The sequence below is a fragment of the Betta splendens genome, chromosome 22 (genome assembly GCF_900634795.4).
Source record: "Betta splendens chromosome 22, fBetSpl5.4, whole genome shotgun sequence".
Lineage (NCBI taxonomy): Eukaryota > Metazoa > Chordata > Actinopteri > Anabantiformes > Osphronemidae > Betta > Betta splendens.
In genome coordinates this window covers 1,339,503-1,355,647 of record NC_040900.2, presented here as the reverse complement: position 1 = coordinate 1,355,647, position 16,145 = coordinate 1,339,503, and the positions used below count along the sequence as shown (strand labels likewise).

The window sequence follows — 16,145 nt, the reverse complement described above, 5'->3', positions numbered from 1 at the left end:
CCAGAACTGGTCATGTCATGGGTTGTAGTCTTGCTAAAAAGCACAACAACCAGAACCCCTTCCTTCAGTTCATGGTCAACAGACGCCCCCTGCTGTTTGTGATTGAAAACGCATCATGCTCTGAACCATCATTTAAACAAGCATCACTACTGCTGCTGCACCAGTACATTGTTCATGTGTACATTCAAGTAACGAAATAAAATAAAAGTACAGGAAATAAAAACTAGAAAAATGCCATCAACTTTGGGCCACATACAAACCCATTATTTATTCTTTCATGATTCATTTAAACAACAAACAGAAGAATTCAATTCAAACTTTTCTGTATTTCTACATGTCTCTCTTTATTTGAATAATCACAAACAGAAGATTGATTTTATGTTACACTTCAGGTAATAAATAAAGTTTGTTTCAAAATTAAAACAATCAGAAAGTAAAACAGTTTAGTTCAGTTTTTTAATAACTATCATCAATGACATTTCTGCAGTAATACTGTTGTTTTGCAGCGACAGTAATAAGTTTGTGTTTCTCATTTGTAAATGTTTATTTACATTCAGTGAGGAGCCTGTGAGTCAATCATTCGTCGGAGCTGTGAAATCAAGGCCTGACTTCCTTTAGTCTCTGCACCACAGCAGACGCCACCTTCCTGTAGGCCTCGGCCTGGAGAGAGAACAACACACGCCTCAAATGAAGGAACAGGGCAGAACGCGATAAAACAAAAGTAAATAGAGCAGAACATGACGGGACCTCAGGGCTGTCAGGAGACGAGACAACCACAGGTTTTCCTCTGTCTGACGTCTCTCTGATGTTCAGATGCAGAGGAACATCACCTGGACGGAGAGGTTGAAGGAGGAGTAAACACAAAGCACAAAGCAGTAATGTTGAACAGCACATTTCACATCCTGTGAGTCTGCTGGATTTTAGACTTAGGGACTGTCCTGATGCGTTCAATGGCGGCTCCTACCTAATAATTTCACTCCCAGTGTCTCTGCGAGCTGCCGAGCACCATCAGAGCCAAAGATATGAGTCTGATGGTTGCAGTTGGGACATTGAAAGACACTCATGTTCTGCACCAGACCAAGAACCTACAGACACAAGAGGCACATTTTTACAACTGTAGCACTGTGGTGATGTCTTTGACATCTTGTGGATGTCAGGAACATCACGAGATGTTTTTTTCCCTCCACACGCACACACACGCACACACAGACACTTTACCGGCACGTTGACTTTCTTAAACATCTCGGCTCCTCTGCGTGCGTCCATCAGAGCGATGTCCTGTGGCGTCGACACGATTACAGCTCCTCCAGGACAAAAGACAAACATGGACGCATGATTTAGGCTCTTCTGCTTGTGACCACAAACTGTATTATGTTAAACAGCTAATCACAACAATCTGAAATATACAGTGAATGTTACCTGCTATGGGGATGTTCTGGGTGATTGACAGCTGGACATCTCCCGTCCCTGGAGGCATGTCGACCACCAGGTAGTCCAGCGAGCCCCAGTCCACCTACAAACGTAAAAACACTCCCTTAGTATTTAAACTGTGTAAGCATTAGATGATGAAGGTTGTTACCTGTCTGAGCAGTTTCTCAATAGCTGACATCACCATCAACCCCCTCCATACTATAGGTGCAACATCGTCCACCAGGAAACCCATAGACATGCTGAGAAACAAAAGAAATATAAAAAAAGAAGAAGAGTTGGAGAGAGACTCTCATCACGTGCTTTTTTATTGTTATTATTATTATTATTTACTGTTCTAAACACACCAGGGAATCCCATAGTTGGTGAGTGGAATCATCAGATTGTCTGAAAGAAGAATGAAACGGTGCAGCAACAATGTTAATTAAAGACACACCTGAACAGAATTTATGGTTTCATCTACAACCACAGAAAAGCACCTGAACCATGAACACTCATGCAAAGTTCTTGGGAAGTTGTGAGTTACGTGTCGTACTGTCAGTGAGCTCTGGGTTTCCTTTCAGGTTCATCAGCTTGGGAATAGACGGCCCATAAACATCAGCGTCCAACATACCGACAGACTTGGACTGAGAAAGACAGAACCAGAGCAAAATGTCGTGTGACTGTAAACTGTAAACTGTAAAACAGAGGACGAGTGGGTTTGACAATGAGACGGGACGCTGCCTACCGGGTCATTGGCCGTTAACCCCAGAGCCAAATTCACTGTAGACACAGAAAAGCAGTTATTAAACTCCTAAAGGCTTGAAACACAAGCTATTGGCTATTATTACAGCGATCCTCCTCGAGTTCTGCACCTGCAGTGGTGGACTTGCCGACGCCGCCTTTCCCAGAAGCCACAACAATGACCTGCTTGATGCCTGCGATGGGCTTCTGTCTGGGAAGACCCTTGGTCATCTGCTGCTTCTGTCTCTCCTGCAGCACCTTCGTGTCCACGGACCTCTGAAGGACAACACAAATGCCTCATACCCAATAAAAATAAAAACATTCAATAATCAGTACCACTGTTGCTTTCTAGGGGCTACTACAGGTACATGCACAGAATCAGTATATATAAAACTGAGACTAAAGCAAACAATAGTTGATGATAATAATGATGATAATAACATAATAACCAACTGTTAGTTCAGTGTACAGCGTGTTAACAGCTGTCAACGCATTGTGTTACAACAAACACATTTCCGGTGTAAACGTACCCAATTATTACCTTCAGAGTAAAAGAAAACTAAACGTGGCTACAACTTACGTTACTTTGCTAAAGCCTACCGAATGCTGCACAAAGCTTAAGCAGCGCTCAGCGTCGGCTCTGTTCTTACTATAATTTTCCTTTTTAAAACAACTGTTTTAGACAGAGCGCTTTTATTTTGAAAGCCCTATTTTTGTTTGCTGTTGTTTAACTTAGCTCTAGCATGAGAATGCTAGCTAGCCTGACTCTGAGCTAAACGTAAACCTTACCTGGCAGCGTATGAACTGCACAGAACACGCAGGCCCGTTTTTCGTCTCTGTCCTTGTCCGTAAAACGGATGTTTTATCAACGGATGATCTGAGTAAGTGTGACAGTCTACTGTAAGTTAGCTGAGCCATGTTTAAGCTGCTAAGACGCCTCACGTCGAAACATTAGTGCACGTCAAGATTGCGCAGGATACGCAGGAGAGTTTTCTATATTGGTGTTAAAATAATTGCTTTGTATATTTATAAGATATATATCACTATAGAATTATTCCATTGACCTTGTGTTTTATATACATCTATTTCTTGTATGTGTAACTTGTGGATTGTTAATAATTTCTAGTTCTAAATATTTAAATTGTAGAAAGACGGAGGTAAAACAAAATACTGCAAAAACCAGACGCAGAGTTGAGCTCCCCCGAGAAACTTCAAGTGACGTTAATACGGAAATGTGTCGCATGTGTTTGAAGGGTCTCCTTCATTGAACATTCTTTCATTTGTTTTGCGGTTTGTTACGTTAAACGTGGTCTTTCTCTGTTCCGCGCCTCCGGTTCTAATCAGACGCAGTGATGACAGAGAAAGGCGGTTTTCCCGCAGCTCGGACGGTGCTGCAGCAGTGTCTGCAGGCCAGACTGCAGGTGAAGCCCGCTGATGAGCAGTCAGAGGCTGAGTTCGTCCAGGTGAGAGAGCAAGGCAAAGGTCGTCGCTATATAGTGAATCAAATACCCACTACAATGACACAGCCAGGTTTAATCTTGACATATTATTACATTAGATCAGTGCTGCATTCATGGAACCATTCCCAATATGAGGTTCCAGGAATATCATCGAAATAGGCAGTATAAGATAATGCACAGTGCTACAGTGTAAAACAAGAGACAAACATAAATCAATTAAATAAAATGATTAACTGGACATTTAAGGGTTTAATAATTTTTGAATTTTACTGGACATCACTTTTCCTGCTCTCAGATTGACAGAGGAATGGTGATCTACGTGTGCTTTTTCAAAGGAGCAACAGAAGACCTCCTGCCAAAGATGGGTCAGAAACCAGTTGTAACCTTCGATGTAGGCAATACAATTCCAACCTGCTCTGCACTTAATGTAAATCACTAAACCCGATGTGTGAATACTGTGTTCTCCGCGCCCACGTCCAGTCTCCAGCCTGCTGAACCTGCGCCTGTGCGAGTCCGACTCAGGGAAGCTGGTTTCGGTGTTGGAGCTTCCCGGCAGCCTGCTGATCGTGCCTCAGGCCACGCTGGGTGGAAGGGCCAAAGGCCGAGGGATGCAGTACCACAACAACACCGGCAAAGAGGACGGGCTGCGGCTCTACAGCGCCTTCATTTCCCTGTGCGAGAGGGAAGTGATGGCGGCCGCTGCATCTGTGGGCAGAGCTGAAGTGACAGTGAAACACGGGACGTATGGAAACAGACAAGTGCTGAAGCTGGACACAAACGGACCATACACACATCTGATGGAGTTCTGAGGTGGAGCAAAATAAAGCATGGGTTGAGTCACATGTGCCTTTTATGGAGAAATGGTCTTTATGGCTTGATATCTAAATGTTTGTCACTGGTCACTGTCCTGTCTATCGACGTTGATTTGTTTGATTACATTGATCTGGAATTTGTGTCCTGCAAATCATCAGATCCATTAAAATGTATTGTGTAAACAAATACACATGTAACAGTTACACACAAACAAGCTGACAAAATACTGTGTACTACATTTTACAACCTCCCTTGTGAAGTTGCTATTTTGGTTTGAATCGATGGAACCCACGTTTTGCTTTCACCCTGTGAAGCTACACGTCCAGTTACTGTAAATACTGAGTGTGTTATCAGTCATTCCTCACACGCATTTATTTTCGACTAATTTTTAACACACGTTAACATGTGTCCCTTTTATTTAAGGAGTCAGAAGACAATTCCTGACATAACCGAGATTAAATTGTGGCGATGTGCGTAATTTGTAATACTGTAAAAACTAACGGAAACGTTTGTAAATAATGACGTCACCAGACTGCGACGCTGGAAAGATGCACAGTAGCTGACTCTAAGCAGGTCGTGATTGCAGGTATTACCGCTGTATTTGGGACATGGTGGAACGAACGCTGCCGGCAGCCTCATCCCGTACACTCAGCCTCGACACACGGCCGCAGTTTTCCGGTTTTCTGAGGCGGGTTGAGCTGCAGCTGTCCTCGTCTGCTCATGGAGGATCTGCCGCAGCTTCCACCTGAAGTCTGGGTCTACGTCTTCAACTTCCTGAGCCTGGAGGAGAAACACGCCGTGCGCACGTGCTGCAGATACACCAGGAACCTCGTGGACCACCCGTCCCTGTGGCGCGACTACACGGTGGTGCTGTCCGACCTCCGCCGCTACACCTACGGCTTCTGGGAAACCCTGCAGCAGCGCAAGCTCACGCGGGTGGCGGTGCGACACCTGCGGCGGAAGGAGTGGCGGCGCCTCGTCAAGTTCCTGCCGAGTCTCACCGCGATTGTGTTTGCGGACGGAGGGCGGCTGTACAAGGAGAAGTACCTGGACAACCTGTCGCGCTTCCCCGCGCTCAAGGACCTCGGGGTGCGCAACGCCACCTGGGACGAGCCCATGCTGGTACCGAGCCTGAGCGAGCACCTGCGGCAGCGGCTGACGCACCTGAGCGTGTGCAGCGTGCGGATGCCCTGCTTGGTGGCGTTCATCCACACCGTGTCCCACCTGCAGGGCCTCCGGTACCTGCTGTTCCACCAGCAAGGGGAGGGCTACGGGCTGGACACGGTCAGACCGGTGCCCCGCGACGTCTTCCACAAGCTGCTGCTGAGCCTCAACAAGCTGAGGCACCTGTCCTGGGGCATGAGGGGAGAACCGCCCGAGCCGCTGCCCGACGACTACCTTAGTCCCGCGGAGCCGGGGCATCCAGGTGAGCCGCTAAGCTTTGCCTGCAGACGGATCAGAGAAGATCAGTAGTTTGGTGAGCAATGACAGGATAGAGTGGCACCTTTCTGATGAGAATTGGGTGGAAGATGCCAGGAAGTCCTGCAGTGCCATGATCAGTCATTATTAGTTGTTGGAATAATAATAATCATAATAATTGCGCGACCTCCTTCTCACAGGACTGTTCCGGTACGGCGGCCCAGCTCTGACGAGTCTGGAGCTGGTGGATTACCCAGAGACCATCCTGCCCAAGAACGCTCTAAGCAGCCTGAGCTCGCTCAGGGCGCTGACCGTCCGCTACAGGTACATCCGAGAGGGCATAGAGTGTCGCCTCCCGTCGTGGCTCCGTCCTCTACATCAGCTGGAAACCCTCACTATCATCGGTCCGTTAATGACGAGCGAGGATTTAGACACCAGCTCCATTTTACTGTTTGTAACGTCACTCTTCTTGCTGTTTTCTCTCATCCTAGGTGGAAACTCTCTCGCTACCTATACAACCACTATTCCATCCACTGTCACCAGGCTGACGTTGCGTGTAGCCGTAACTCTTAAAGACATGGACTCCGTCGCGCCAAAAGTCCCGGGACTTCAGCACCTGGACATCGAGCAGAACCGCTCCAGCGGCAGCCTCTGCAGACGGATCCCCACGTTGTTTCCCCAGCTCAGGACGCTTAGGATACGGTGAGTTTATTTACAATGATTCACGACATAATAAATGTTTTCCTGGGTTTGTGATTGTGGCAGCAATCTTAACTCGGAACCTCACTGTTAGTCAATAGTTAGTTCCCTTTGTAAATCTTAAATAAAGCAGACACAATCACTTGAGACCTTCTTCAGGGTTTTACTTGCAAGGAGTGAGCAGTTTACAGCAAAGGCAACTTCCTCTCACAGTACGTGGGAAATATTTTCTGCACAAAGCAAGCATTGGGCTCATCAGATAAGGATGCTACACATCAGCACTCCCTATTACTTGCAGAGCAGAAGGGAGAAAACTTCAAGGCCATAGCACAGCTAACAAGGCTTCAGCAAAATATGTTTCAATGATTAAGTGCAGTTTTTTTCTAACACTCACTTTATGCTGTGTTCCTGCAGTAAAGGTCTGATTTTGTGTCTCAGATTTTTTCGTCGAGAGCCAGAGAAAGACCTGCTGAGCCTCTATCGCCTGCGACACCTGGTGCATCTGGAGCTGCTGGTGGAGCGCTCGTTCATCCTCAGAGATTACCTGAACGGACACCCCTGGCCCAGCCCCTGCGTACGGGAGCTGATCAACCAGCTTAAGGTTCTGTCTGAGAACAGGATCACCGTCATCACCACAATGCGTCAGAGGAACCCTCTGAGAGAATGTGACTGTGTGTGGGAGGGGGACTGATGATCGGAGGATGGGGAACATGGGGAGGAAGAGCTTTGCTGTTACCTATAAAGCCCACATCGTTTGCCATGGGTTAAATGACAACATGCGGCTCATCAGTTCAATGTTAATTCTGTAGAGCCAAATTACGAAAGAAGCTTCTAAAGGCACTTTTCAATTTAACCATAAGTCCTTGAAGATTCGCAGTAAGAGGAACTGCCTCCGCTGGTAGGAGACAGAGAACCAAACAGTCTGTCTAAAGGACAGACCAAGGCCGTGAGACCTGGATGAGGACAGAATGAAGAGAGTCTTTCATTGTCATTTTACCACACTTGTCTGAGGCGCTAGAGGAACTAGCCCATGCTGATGCTTGAGCCTGTGACCTTGCGCTTTCCAAGTCAATCCTCTACCGAGCCACCTATGCACAATGCACAAGAGACGGAGGCACATAGCCTAAATGCCAATATTGGAATGGAGTCCATTGCAAAAAAGAAGAGGAGGATACATACGTGTTTAATATCTTACTCGAAAACAGCTGAGACCGCTAAAGTTTAAAGACTGGACTATAGAGACGTTGTTACGTTCATTATAGGACTTGAACAAATCAAATTCATTAACGCAATACAAAATGGAAAACCTATTTTGAATCAAGCACTAAAACTCTCCTGTGCTCGTTAGTAACCTGTGGTTATTTGTTTGTCTTTAAGCTTAGCATATTTCCACCATATAAATTAAATGAGATGATACATGAAGACAAGTTTACCTTTAAATTTTAATTGTATTTTTTTTTAAACAAAAAATGTCTTTTAGGCACATGTTTAATCCACTCTATTTTAGTTTGAATCACTACATTTAATCGTAATTTCTATTAACAATATGTGATAACAGCCAAAACAGGGTAAACGTCTAGTAATTATAAAATAAATAATCAGTATTTAAAACAGAAAAGCGATGAACTTTGCGTCGTGTATTTTTGTGTCAGTATTGTTATGTTATGTTGCAACATTATAACAGTACAGGTCACTACACTTATTCAGCTTATCACCTTTTGCTTTGTTTCGGTTTCATTTTGCCAGATACATCAATAATAAAACAATCGGTTTTGGATTAAAATTAAATATGATCTATTTTGTTTATTACTTTATACCGATATACATTTTACTTGTAGAAAATCAAAAATGTCAAACGGACAAACAGGAAGTCACTGCCCTTATTTTGAAAGGTCACGCACCAGTACGTCATAACGTTTCTGTCGCTAGCGTAAACATTTAGACCACCAAATGCTACATTTCCTTACGAGATTTTCATGAAACCCACGACTTTGCGGGTTTAATTGGTAAATTGTGAGTAAATAGCGCGCGTTCCGTTTCTTTTGCCGCTCCGCAGGGTTCAGCAGCGCCGCAGTGACGCTGGAGCTGCGGTGAAGGCGGATGGCGGTGTAACGAAGATTTGTGTCGACCGAGCGCACGATGGGCAGGGTGAGCAGCTAGCGTTAGCTCCTGCTGCTACTCAGCTGGTGACAGGCTAACAGTTACTCTGACCTATCATGAATTCTCCTTATACGTCCTGCTATGTTGTTTTTTTAAATGAGACACTTCTCAGTGTCTACTTTTTACGCTTTGGTAAAATAAATTAGCTCAACAAAAATCTGAGGATTTAACTTTTGTAGGAGGAAATAACTGACTTTTTCTTTACTATGTGTATTTGGCAGTTTCTCAGTGCTAAACTGAGTCTGACAGCACATTAAAGTATTGTAATACTGTACATAAACCAATAGGTCAACCTTATGTGTACTTTTTCTTAAGTAAAGTTATGATTGAAGGAGCATTTCAGAGTAGTTCTACTCTGTGATGCTGCTTCTGTTAGTAACTATATTATGTTGGTCACGTAAACGTCCACAGTGCTATTGTTCAAACAACACCTGTATGTGACTCTCAGTGGTTCAGGTCTACTGCAAGTAGAATGGGCCCATAACTCACACAGTGTCCCTGCTCCTCTACAGAAAGCTACTTTTGACTTTATCGATAAGGTGGAGCTTTTTTTGCGGACTGGAACTTTTCCAGCAGATGCAACAAAGAACTCGAAGAAAGTGATCAGAGCTTCCAGTAAACGCTTTTCATACAAAGGTAAATTGGAGATCAGGTCAGATGTTTCCTATCCACCATAACACGCTCTGTGTCTGTGTCATATATAGAGTTGTCCATGATACATCACACTTGTTTCTCATTGGATTTCCACAGTAACACATAATTATTCTTGGTGGACTAAATAAAATTTAGAGCAGTTTGCTTGTGACTTCACTGTGTTCCTTTCCTCCATTCGTCCTCTAGATGGTTGTCTGTGGCGTCATTATCGGGGTCGCCTTCTCCGCGTTGTCAGGAGTGACGAAGAAGTGCGAGAGATCCTGACTCGTTACCATGACAACAACAATCATGCCGGCCAGGGCCGGACAGTTAAGGAGATAATGGTGAGGTTACATTATTTGGATCTGGGGAGATTTAATAGAAGGTGACTGTGTAGTCACATCTCAATTCAATTCAATTCAATTTTATTTATATAGCGCCAAATCACAACAAAGTTATTTCAAGGCACTTTACAAAGTAAGGTTTAAAACCTCACAACTAAACCCAACAAATCCCACATACAGCAAGCATTTAATTTGACAGCAACAGTGGAGAGGAAAAACTCCCTCTCTAACGAGGAAGAAACCTCCAGCAGAACCAGACTGGATGTGGGCGGCCATCTGCCTCGACCGGTTGGGGTGAGAGGATAGAGAGAAAGAAAAGCACAGCAACAAGCAACAACAGAGCACAGGCAGGATGGTTGGACCAGGGACTGGATGCAGGCAGGATGGTTGGATCCACAGCTGCCCATCACAGAGACCAAACTTTGAGTCCTATGATACCTGTAGGTGAGGACAGAGAGGGAGAGAGAGTGGGGGGAGGGGGAGGGAGAGGGAGAGAAGCACAACTACTGGAGAGAAAGAGACAAGGTTAGTTGAACATAGAACAACGATGGGAGGTTATTGGGCAGAGGAGGTAGAAGGAAACAGAGGAGCTCAGTGTATAAATGAAGTCCCCCAGCAGTCTATGTCTATTGCAGCTTAACTAAGAGATGGTTCCCGTGACTAACAATCATTGCCAGTGACCTGAACCATCTCTAACTATAAGCTTTATCAAAAAGGAAGGTTTTAAGCCTAATCTTAAAGGTGGAGAGTGTGTCAGATTCTCAAACCTGAAGAGGGAGCTGGTTCCAGAGGAGAGGAGCTTGGTAGCTAAAAGCTCTGCCCCCTGTTCTACATTTAAACACTCTAGGAAGCACAAGTAGCCCAGCGCTCTGAGAACGAAGTGTTCTGCTGGGAGCATAAGGAACTGAGGTCTTTAAGATAAGAAGGAGCTTTATCATTGAGTACTTTGTAGGTGAGTAGGAGAATTTTAAATTCTATCCCACGATTTACAGGCAGCCAGTGCAGAGAAGCTAATGTAGGAGAAATGTGATCTCTCTTTCTAAGTCCTGTCAGAACTCTGGCTGCAGCATTTTGAATAAGCTGTAGGTCTGTTTGACTTTGACTGGGTCACTATAGAGCTGTCACAAACTTGACCATCAGTGTCAGGAAGACGAATGTTAGGGAAATTGTGAATTCCCTTTTTACTTCTTAAATAAAAGAGAAGCAATCAGTTGCAGTTTACAGCAAAGGCAACTTTCTGGATGAAGAAAGAAAAGAGTACAGCTCGTTATATAGTTAGTTTTTTTTTAGGTGCATGGTTACAGAGTACATGAGAAAATACCTTGCAATACCTGCGTAGATCAGACGCCATCACAGGTGAAAACGCTTCATTCAGGTGCTCTCTGTTCTAAACAGAAGGTCAAGGCATAAATCGCTACACACAAAGCTCATGGCTAGTCAGTATGATAAGTCTCACAATGTTTCAATGATTAACTGCATATTTTCCAACAACATCCTCCTCCTTGGTCTCTCCAGATGATGTACTACTGGGCTGGAGTGACACCCGCAGTGAAGAAGTGGATCAAAGAGTGTTCTCTTTGTCATAACCGAACCCGTCCCGAAACACAAGAGGCGCCCATCCAATGTTGCCTGGTCTACAACTGTGAGGCCAACAGCTTTGTTTGCCCTGAAATCAGCTTCCACAGGTCAGAGAGCAACTCTACAACTGTTTGATGGGGAGTTTTCTTTGGGTAAATGCATTTTATGTAGTTTATCAGTAATAATATGATAACAAGTGCTTTGTTCAACGTGGACTCCTGGCCATGATTCATTTTTTTATCGTCATGTCAGTTTACTTTTCATGGATATGATAATGATGATCCTGCAGATTCCCCAAGGACACTGAGTTGCGGCGGAAGTGGCTGCTGCTGGCTCAAAGGGATGAAGGGTCACTGCGCTTCAACTCCTACGTGTGCTCTAAACACTTTGAGCCGTCCTGCTTCACGCAGAATGAGGGGGAGCAGCTGACTCTGTCTCCTGATGCTGTACCAACTGTCTACACTGTGGTAGTGAAGGGTGACGAGGTAAAACCTGGATACGCGGAGACATGCACACAGTATTAAGAAACAGGCAAGTGCAGCCATGTTAGGCTGATCAACCCGCTTCTTTTCAGGTTCTCATCCCTTCAGAGGATGACATTCTTGATTCCAACACTCTGGAGGAGCTCCTCTTTGCATGTGATACAGAGGCAATAAATCCCTCTGAATCAGCCATCGATCTTCCTGAAACATCTGTGGAGCTACAGGAACACCAGTACTGCCTCACTGCTCCTAACCCATACTCCAGGGCCATGCAGACAACGAGGACAGACAAGGAGAGAAGGATCAGCATTGATCCGAGCTTTGGAATTTATAACCAAATAGCCAGGTGGATACGAACCCCTGACCACTTCGTTCACACATGTTACATTTAACTAAGGGCTGCTTTTTTTTGTCTGCAGGTATCTAAGCCACAGAGCCATACCTCTGCTAAGTAAGAAAAACAGGAGCTCGTTTGTAAGGAGAGCCAGGTGCTATAGCCTCATAGGTGAGAAGGAAGAAGGAAATGGACCTCATCAGAAATAACTGAATCAGAACTGATCATCTCCTGTTGTAGATGGAGTGCTGATGTACTCGCGGGTCTCTCCTCCTGTCAGAGTCCCACGCAACAGAGAGGAGGTTTGCATTATTTATTTAGTGTTTGAGTTTCACATAACTGAACATGTGTGTAAATACTCTCCATGCTCTCTTTTGATCCCAGGTGAACTCCATCCTGCAGCAGTTCCATGACAATCAGGGTCACATTGGCCAGGGAGTGTGTCAACGAGAGATCACAAAGCACTTCTACTGGCGCAACATGACCCGAGACCTGTCCAGCTGGATCGCCAGCTGCCAGACCTGCCTCAACCGAAACAAGAGGAAGTGGCTCCGCTGCAGCGTCTACTGCTGCACGAACTGCTGCGGGCCTGTGGAGAGAGGCCTGGGCCTCACCTTCCATAAGTATGGGGCCGCTTCTCTGAATTACGTCTCTTTGAGTCAATTTTAGTCCTAATAAAATGTAATTGAAATATTAATGCACAGATTTAATAGATATCTAATCCAGTAATTGTGAACTAGTTCCTGCTCCACTTCTCCTCCAGGTTTCCTCTCCACAACTCGTCCCTGCTTGCTCAGTGGTTGAAGGCTGTTGGTCGTGCTAACTGGCATCCTCGGCTCCGTTCGTCCGTGTGTTCGGCCCATTTTACAGAGGACTGCTTTGACCGCAGTGGGGATAAAGTTAGCATCTATCCAGGTGCTGTGCCCACTCTCCTTCTCCCCAGAGAAACTGCGGTAAAAAACAGGAGTTTTTACTGTATTATAGAATTTAGTAAGTGGCAGCAGACGTGTTAACGCACACATTTCTGTTTTCCTCCACAGGCTGAGAACAGGGGACCCACCGAGTCTGCTGTGGGGGAGGAGGTATGTTCTGGCTGCGGTGAATATTTGAGGATTATCATTTAAACACATCTCTCTGTGTCTCTTTGTTCATGTGTGACTAGGCCTATTTTGCCAAGTTCGATGCTGTGGAGCTCTACCTCCGCAGACGCATTTATCCGCCTGGACTGAACTACGTTGAGAAAAACACATTCAGGAGGTTTTGCAAGAATTTCAACATTAAAGGTTTGTGTGATGGATTAGATTCATTAAAATGTGCCTGACACCAAACCGCAGGTAAAGAGGCCAAAGAACCTGATATTGTTGACTTAACAGTTTGTGCTCTGGTTTCTCAGACGATGAGCTCCACTTCGTGAAGAGAAACCGTGTTTCTTTGGTTTTGAGGAGCAGGGAGCAGATTGAAGTCGTCCTCACTGAGTATCACAATGAACTGAACCACCTGGACGTCAAAAAATGTCTCCGCCTGCTCAGTGAAAGGTGAGAGAGGAAGACCTTTCACATTCCTCATCACTGATCGTGGTGTTGTAGTAATGTTCATCTCTGGCAGATTTTTCTGGAAAGCCATGAGACGTGATGTGGTGCAGTGGATCAACAACTGCTCCCAGTGCAACAAGAAGAAGTTGAATCAACCAAAAAAGCAAACGGAGCCGAGAGGCTCAGAGTCGCTGCTGCAGGCGCTGGGGTCGACACAGACGCATGATGAGGACTCGGACAGGTACAGACGTTCACCTGGTTACAAACATTCAGCCCAGAGCAGCGTAAAAACACTCAGGGAGGGGTTGGTTATGATTAGTAGTAACTGGAGCAGTGAAGTAGCCGTAACTATATAACCGGCTAGATTCTTTGCTGCTGTGATTGTGCAGCCTCTTCTTTCTCTGTCTGGGTCTCGACAGTGGGAAGGATGAAACCAGTTACAACGACGATGATGATGGTGGTGATGCTGACGAAGGCAACGTGAGCTGTGGCAATGCAGAAGCTCAGCCAGCAGCTCGACAGGTAAAAGATTAAGATTATTATAACTCATCATATTAAATGTGCTTCCAATGATAGTTCAGTTTAAATTCACTGAACACCTTTAAAAATCCACTGAATTACTAATTTTACTATTTATTATGCTAAATCTCTTTCATTTCAATCCCAGGAGAACACGTCTTCTCCTTTGTCCCCTTTGCCTGTAATGTCCATCATCAACTTTCAGTCCAGCACACCTGACACAGGACCGGTGCTTGTCCAGAACATGAACCATCCACAGTCTGAAGTCGCTCATGAGACAAACATCTTGGACGTTCAGCCCGACAGTCAGCACAGCCAGACAGAGCTGCAGGAGCAGACACCTCCGCACCAGAATGAAACCTGTCGATCTGAGGGCAGTGCCAGAACTCATCACTGCATCCCTGGAAGAACCACACAAGCCACAAAGCAACCTCCTCCAGCTGAGCTCATAGCAAAGCCGCCCCAATGCACAAGCGAGCCACCTCAGCCTCCAACGAGTGGATTAAAGGCCCAGTCCAAATGCAGAACATCGTCGCAATCCCAGAGTTCTCAGAGGGTCCAACGTGTGTTAAAGAGGAAGAGAGCGCCAGAGGAGAGCCCTTCACCCAAGAGGAGCTCCGGCCTGGAGCCGGTGGTGGCCCCGAGCTCCAAGCCCTGGCCTGTGTTCACCATCTCCCACTCCACTCAGCCACATGTGGCAAAGTCCACTCCAGAGGCTCACAGGTATGAGAGGAAATGCTTCTGACCCAAACAGCATTACTCTCTCACTGTACGGGTGTGTATGTGCTACTTACACACAACTAATGAAACGTGTATGTGCGTGAGCAGCAAGGCTCCTGTCCACGGGTCCAAGAAAGGAGCCCGAGCCGTCATCCAGCAGTGCAGCCAGGCCAAAGTTAAGATTAGACCCGCTCTAAACGAGGCTGATGCTCAATGGGCTGAGGTGGGTGTTGGTCTGACTACCCGAGATTTAATAAGTGCAACTAATGTTTCATAACAGATTGGAGCTTTCAGTACTGCTGCTGTGGTTGTTTAAACTCTCTTAGGTTGGTGATGTTAAAACACAAGTCGCTGGTGGATTCTCAGATTTTTCTTATGACTCGGCTGATTGTCAGTTTACAAACTGCAGTAAAAGAAAAACAGCATGAAGCTAAATTCAAACTAAAAATAAATGAATGTAATAACTGTTTCTACAATGTTTAGCGATGAAAGGCTATAGCTTGTGCCTGTTTCCTACATATAGACAGTTTCTTGTTATTGCTGCAGATCCAAACGGGCATGGTGGTGTATGTGTGCTTCTTCGATGGAGCTACAGAGGATGTTGCCTATGAGATGGGTAAGCTGTCACTGGACTGGCCATGCTTTACAGTGCCCTATATTATGATTCATCAGGCATCCTTCACATGCACACAAGTAAACAGATATATTTATTCTCGTTAAGACTATGTTAAAGATGAGTTTGTCTTTTTCTGGGACCTTTCATCAGCCAACTGTCTGATGACCACCAGGATTTTCCGAAAAAGCACCCGTCAAGCCGTGTCCATCCTCGAGCTTCCTGGAAGCGTTTTATTTATCCCCCAGGACTCGCTGGTCTGGGAGCCAGCGCCTAAGAAAAAGGTGCAGTACAAAGGTATGTGTGAGCCGTGGTGGGGGGCCCAGCTCTTCTCCACCCTGGTGTCCACCTGCATCGACCTCATGTCGGACTCAGCCAAGTGCAAGACGGCGGGAGCGAAGGTGGAGCAAGGAGTCTACGGGCAGAAACAAGAAATAGTTTTCAGCTCTGTGGAGCCGCTGACACTTCTGCTGGAGTTCTGAGGAACTGTTACAGTTGTCAGCACTTTTAGGTAAATCATGTGAACACAAACGCCTTGATGAACCTCAGCTTCAGCATCATAAGGCTTTTTAGGCTTCTGTGACCAACCAGCGAGCTTCAGGGCTGCAGACCTTCCCCAGATTTTTCACCCCCTGACCAGAGGCCTTTAAGGATGATTAAAATGAAAGTTATTCCAAAAAGGATGTGC

General features: G+C 45.6%; 4 protein-coding genes across 7 annotated transcripts; 3 read left to right on the top strand and 1 right to left on the bottom strand.

Moving 5' to 3' along the window:
• Positions 1-237: 237 nt before the first annotated feature.
• On the bottom strand, positions 238-3,156 carry nubpl (nucleotide binding protein-like). Of its 3 annotated transcripts, none has more exons than XM_029140210.3 (11): positions 2,941-3,156; positions 2,283-2,427; positions 2,156-2,190; positions 1,964-2,054; positions 1,776-1,815; positions 1,580-1,670; positions 1,420-1,513; positions 1,219-1,304; positions 965-1,085; positions 748-830; positions 238-660 (listed from the first exon to the last, which is right to left on the bottom strand). In XM_029140210.3, exons 1-11 carry the CDS (start codon positions 3,067-3,069, stop codon positions 598-600), a joined length of 978 nt encoding a protein of 325 aa, XP_028996043.1. In that variant the 5' UTR covers positions 3,070-3,156; the 3' UTR covers positions 238-597. The 3 variants fall into 3 exon arrangements, with proteins under 3 accessions (XP_028996043.1, XP_028996044.1, XP_028996045.1); XM_029140211.2 differs by having other exon boundaries at positions 2,283-2,447; positions 2,941-3,077; XM_029140212.3 differs by lacking the exons at positions 2,156-2,190; positions 2,283-2,427; positions 2,941-3,156 and having other exon boundaries at positions 1,908-2,010.
• A 194-nt stretch (positions 3,157-3,350) lies between these two features.
• On the top strand, positions 3,351-4,451 carry LOC114849119 (D-aminoacyl-tRNA deacylase 2-like). The gene is made up of 3 exons (XM_029140214.3): positions 3,351-3,614; positions 3,907-3,976; positions 4,092-4,451. The coding sequence occupies exons 1-3, from the start codon at positions 3,504-3,506 to the stop codon at positions 4,418-4,420; spliced, it is 510 nt and encodes a 169-aa protein (XP_028996047.1). The 5' UTR covers positions 3,351-3,503; the 3' UTR covers positions 4,421-4,451.
• A 145-nt stretch (positions 4,452-4,596) lies between these two features.
• Positions 4,597-8,164, top strand: LOC114849115 (uncharacterized). Its single transcript, XM_029140206.3, has 4 exons — positions 4,597-5,850; positions 6,044-6,247; positions 6,335-6,545; positions 6,981-8,164. The coding sequence occupies exons 1-4, from the start codon at positions 5,145-5,147 to the stop codon at positions 7,231-7,233; spliced, it is 1,374 nt and encodes a 457-aa protein (XP_028996039.1). The 5' UTR covers positions 4,597-5,144; the 3' UTR covers positions 7,234-8,164.
• Positions 8,165-8,433: 269 nt separating this feature from the next.
• Positions 8,434-16,137, top strand: LOC114849111 (uncharacterized). Of its 2 annotated transcripts, none has more exons than XM_041069365.1 (19): positions 8,434-8,690; positions 9,215-9,338; positions 9,543-9,679; positions 11,195-11,364; positions 11,547-11,742; positions 11,832-12,085; positions 12,159-12,244; positions 12,314-12,375; positions 12,458-12,696; positions 12,837-13,026; positions 13,114-13,155; positions 13,236-13,356; positions 13,467-13,608; positions 13,679-13,846; positions 14,025-14,127; positions 14,330-14,847; positions 14,953-15,067; positions 15,391-15,460; positions 15,611-16,137. In XM_041069365.1, exons 1-19 carry the CDS (start codon positions 8,682-8,684, stop codon positions 15,937-15,939), a joined length of 3,075 nt encoding a protein of 1,024 aa, XP_040925299.1. In that variant the 5' UTR covers positions 8,434-8,681; the 3' UTR covers positions 15,940-16,137. The 2 variants fall into 2 exon arrangements, with proteins under 2 accessions (XP_040925299.1, XP_028996034.1); XM_029140201.3 differs by having other exon boundaries at positions 8,436-8,690; positions 14,273-14,847.
• Positions 16,138-16,145: the final 8 nt, after the last annotated feature.

What these genes read in the sequence shown, in the direction of transcription:
- LOC114849119 (XM_029140214.3), top strand. Translation starts at nt 3,504, where the DNA reads ATGACAGAGAAAGGCGGTTTTCCCGCAGCTCGGACGGTGCTGCAGCAG. An exon ending in CAGAGGCTGAGTTCGTCCAG is followed by an intron (nt 3,615 to 3,906) that starts GTGAGAGAGCAA and finishes TCCTGCTCTCAG; the next exon opens with ATTGACAGAGGAATGGTGAT. An exon ending in AGACCTCCTGCCAAAGATGG is followed by an intron (nt 3,977 to 4,091) that starts GTCAGAAACCAG and finishes GCCCACGTCCAG; the next exon opens with TCTCCAGCCTGCTGAACCTG.
- nubpl (XM_029140210.3), bottom strand. Translation starts at nt 3,069, where the DNA reads ATGGCTCAGCTAACTTACAGTAGACTGTCACACTTACTCAGATCATCC. An exon ending in AAACCCAGAGCTCACTGACA is followed by an intron (nt 1,816 to 1,963) that starts GTACGACACGTA and finishes TTCTTCTTTCAG; the next exon opens with ACAATCTGATGATTCCACTC. An exon ending in ACTGGGAGTGAAATTATTAG is followed by an intron (nt 831 to 964) that starts GTAGGAGCCGCC and finishes CTCTCCGTCCAG; the next exon opens with GTGATGTTCCTCTGCATCTG.
- LOC114849115 (XM_029140206.3), top strand. Translation starts at nt 5,145, where the DNA reads ATGGAGGATCTGCCGCAGCTTCCACCTGAAGTCTGGGTCTACGTCTTC. An exon ending in CGCGGAGCCGGGGCATCCAG is followed by an intron (nt 5,851 to 6,043) that starts GTGAGCCGCTAA and finishes TCCTTCTCACAG; the next exon opens with GACTGTTCCGGTACGGCGGC. An exon ending in GGAAACCCTCACTATCATCG is followed by an intron (nt 6,248 to 6,334) that starts GTCCGTTAATGA and finishes CTCTCATCCTAG; the next exon opens with GTGGAAACTCTCTCGCTACC.
- LOC114849111 (XM_029140201.3), top strand. An exon ending in CCTGAAATCAGCTTCCACAG is followed by an intron (nt 11,365 to 11,546) that starts GTCAGAGAGCAA and finishes ATGATCCTGCAG; the next exon opens with ATTCCCCAAGGACACTGAGT. An exon ending in CATGATGAGGACTCGGACAG is followed by an intron (nt 13,847 to 14,024) that starts GTACAGACGTTC and finishes GGGTCTCGACAG; the next exon opens with TGGGAAGGATGAAACCAGTT.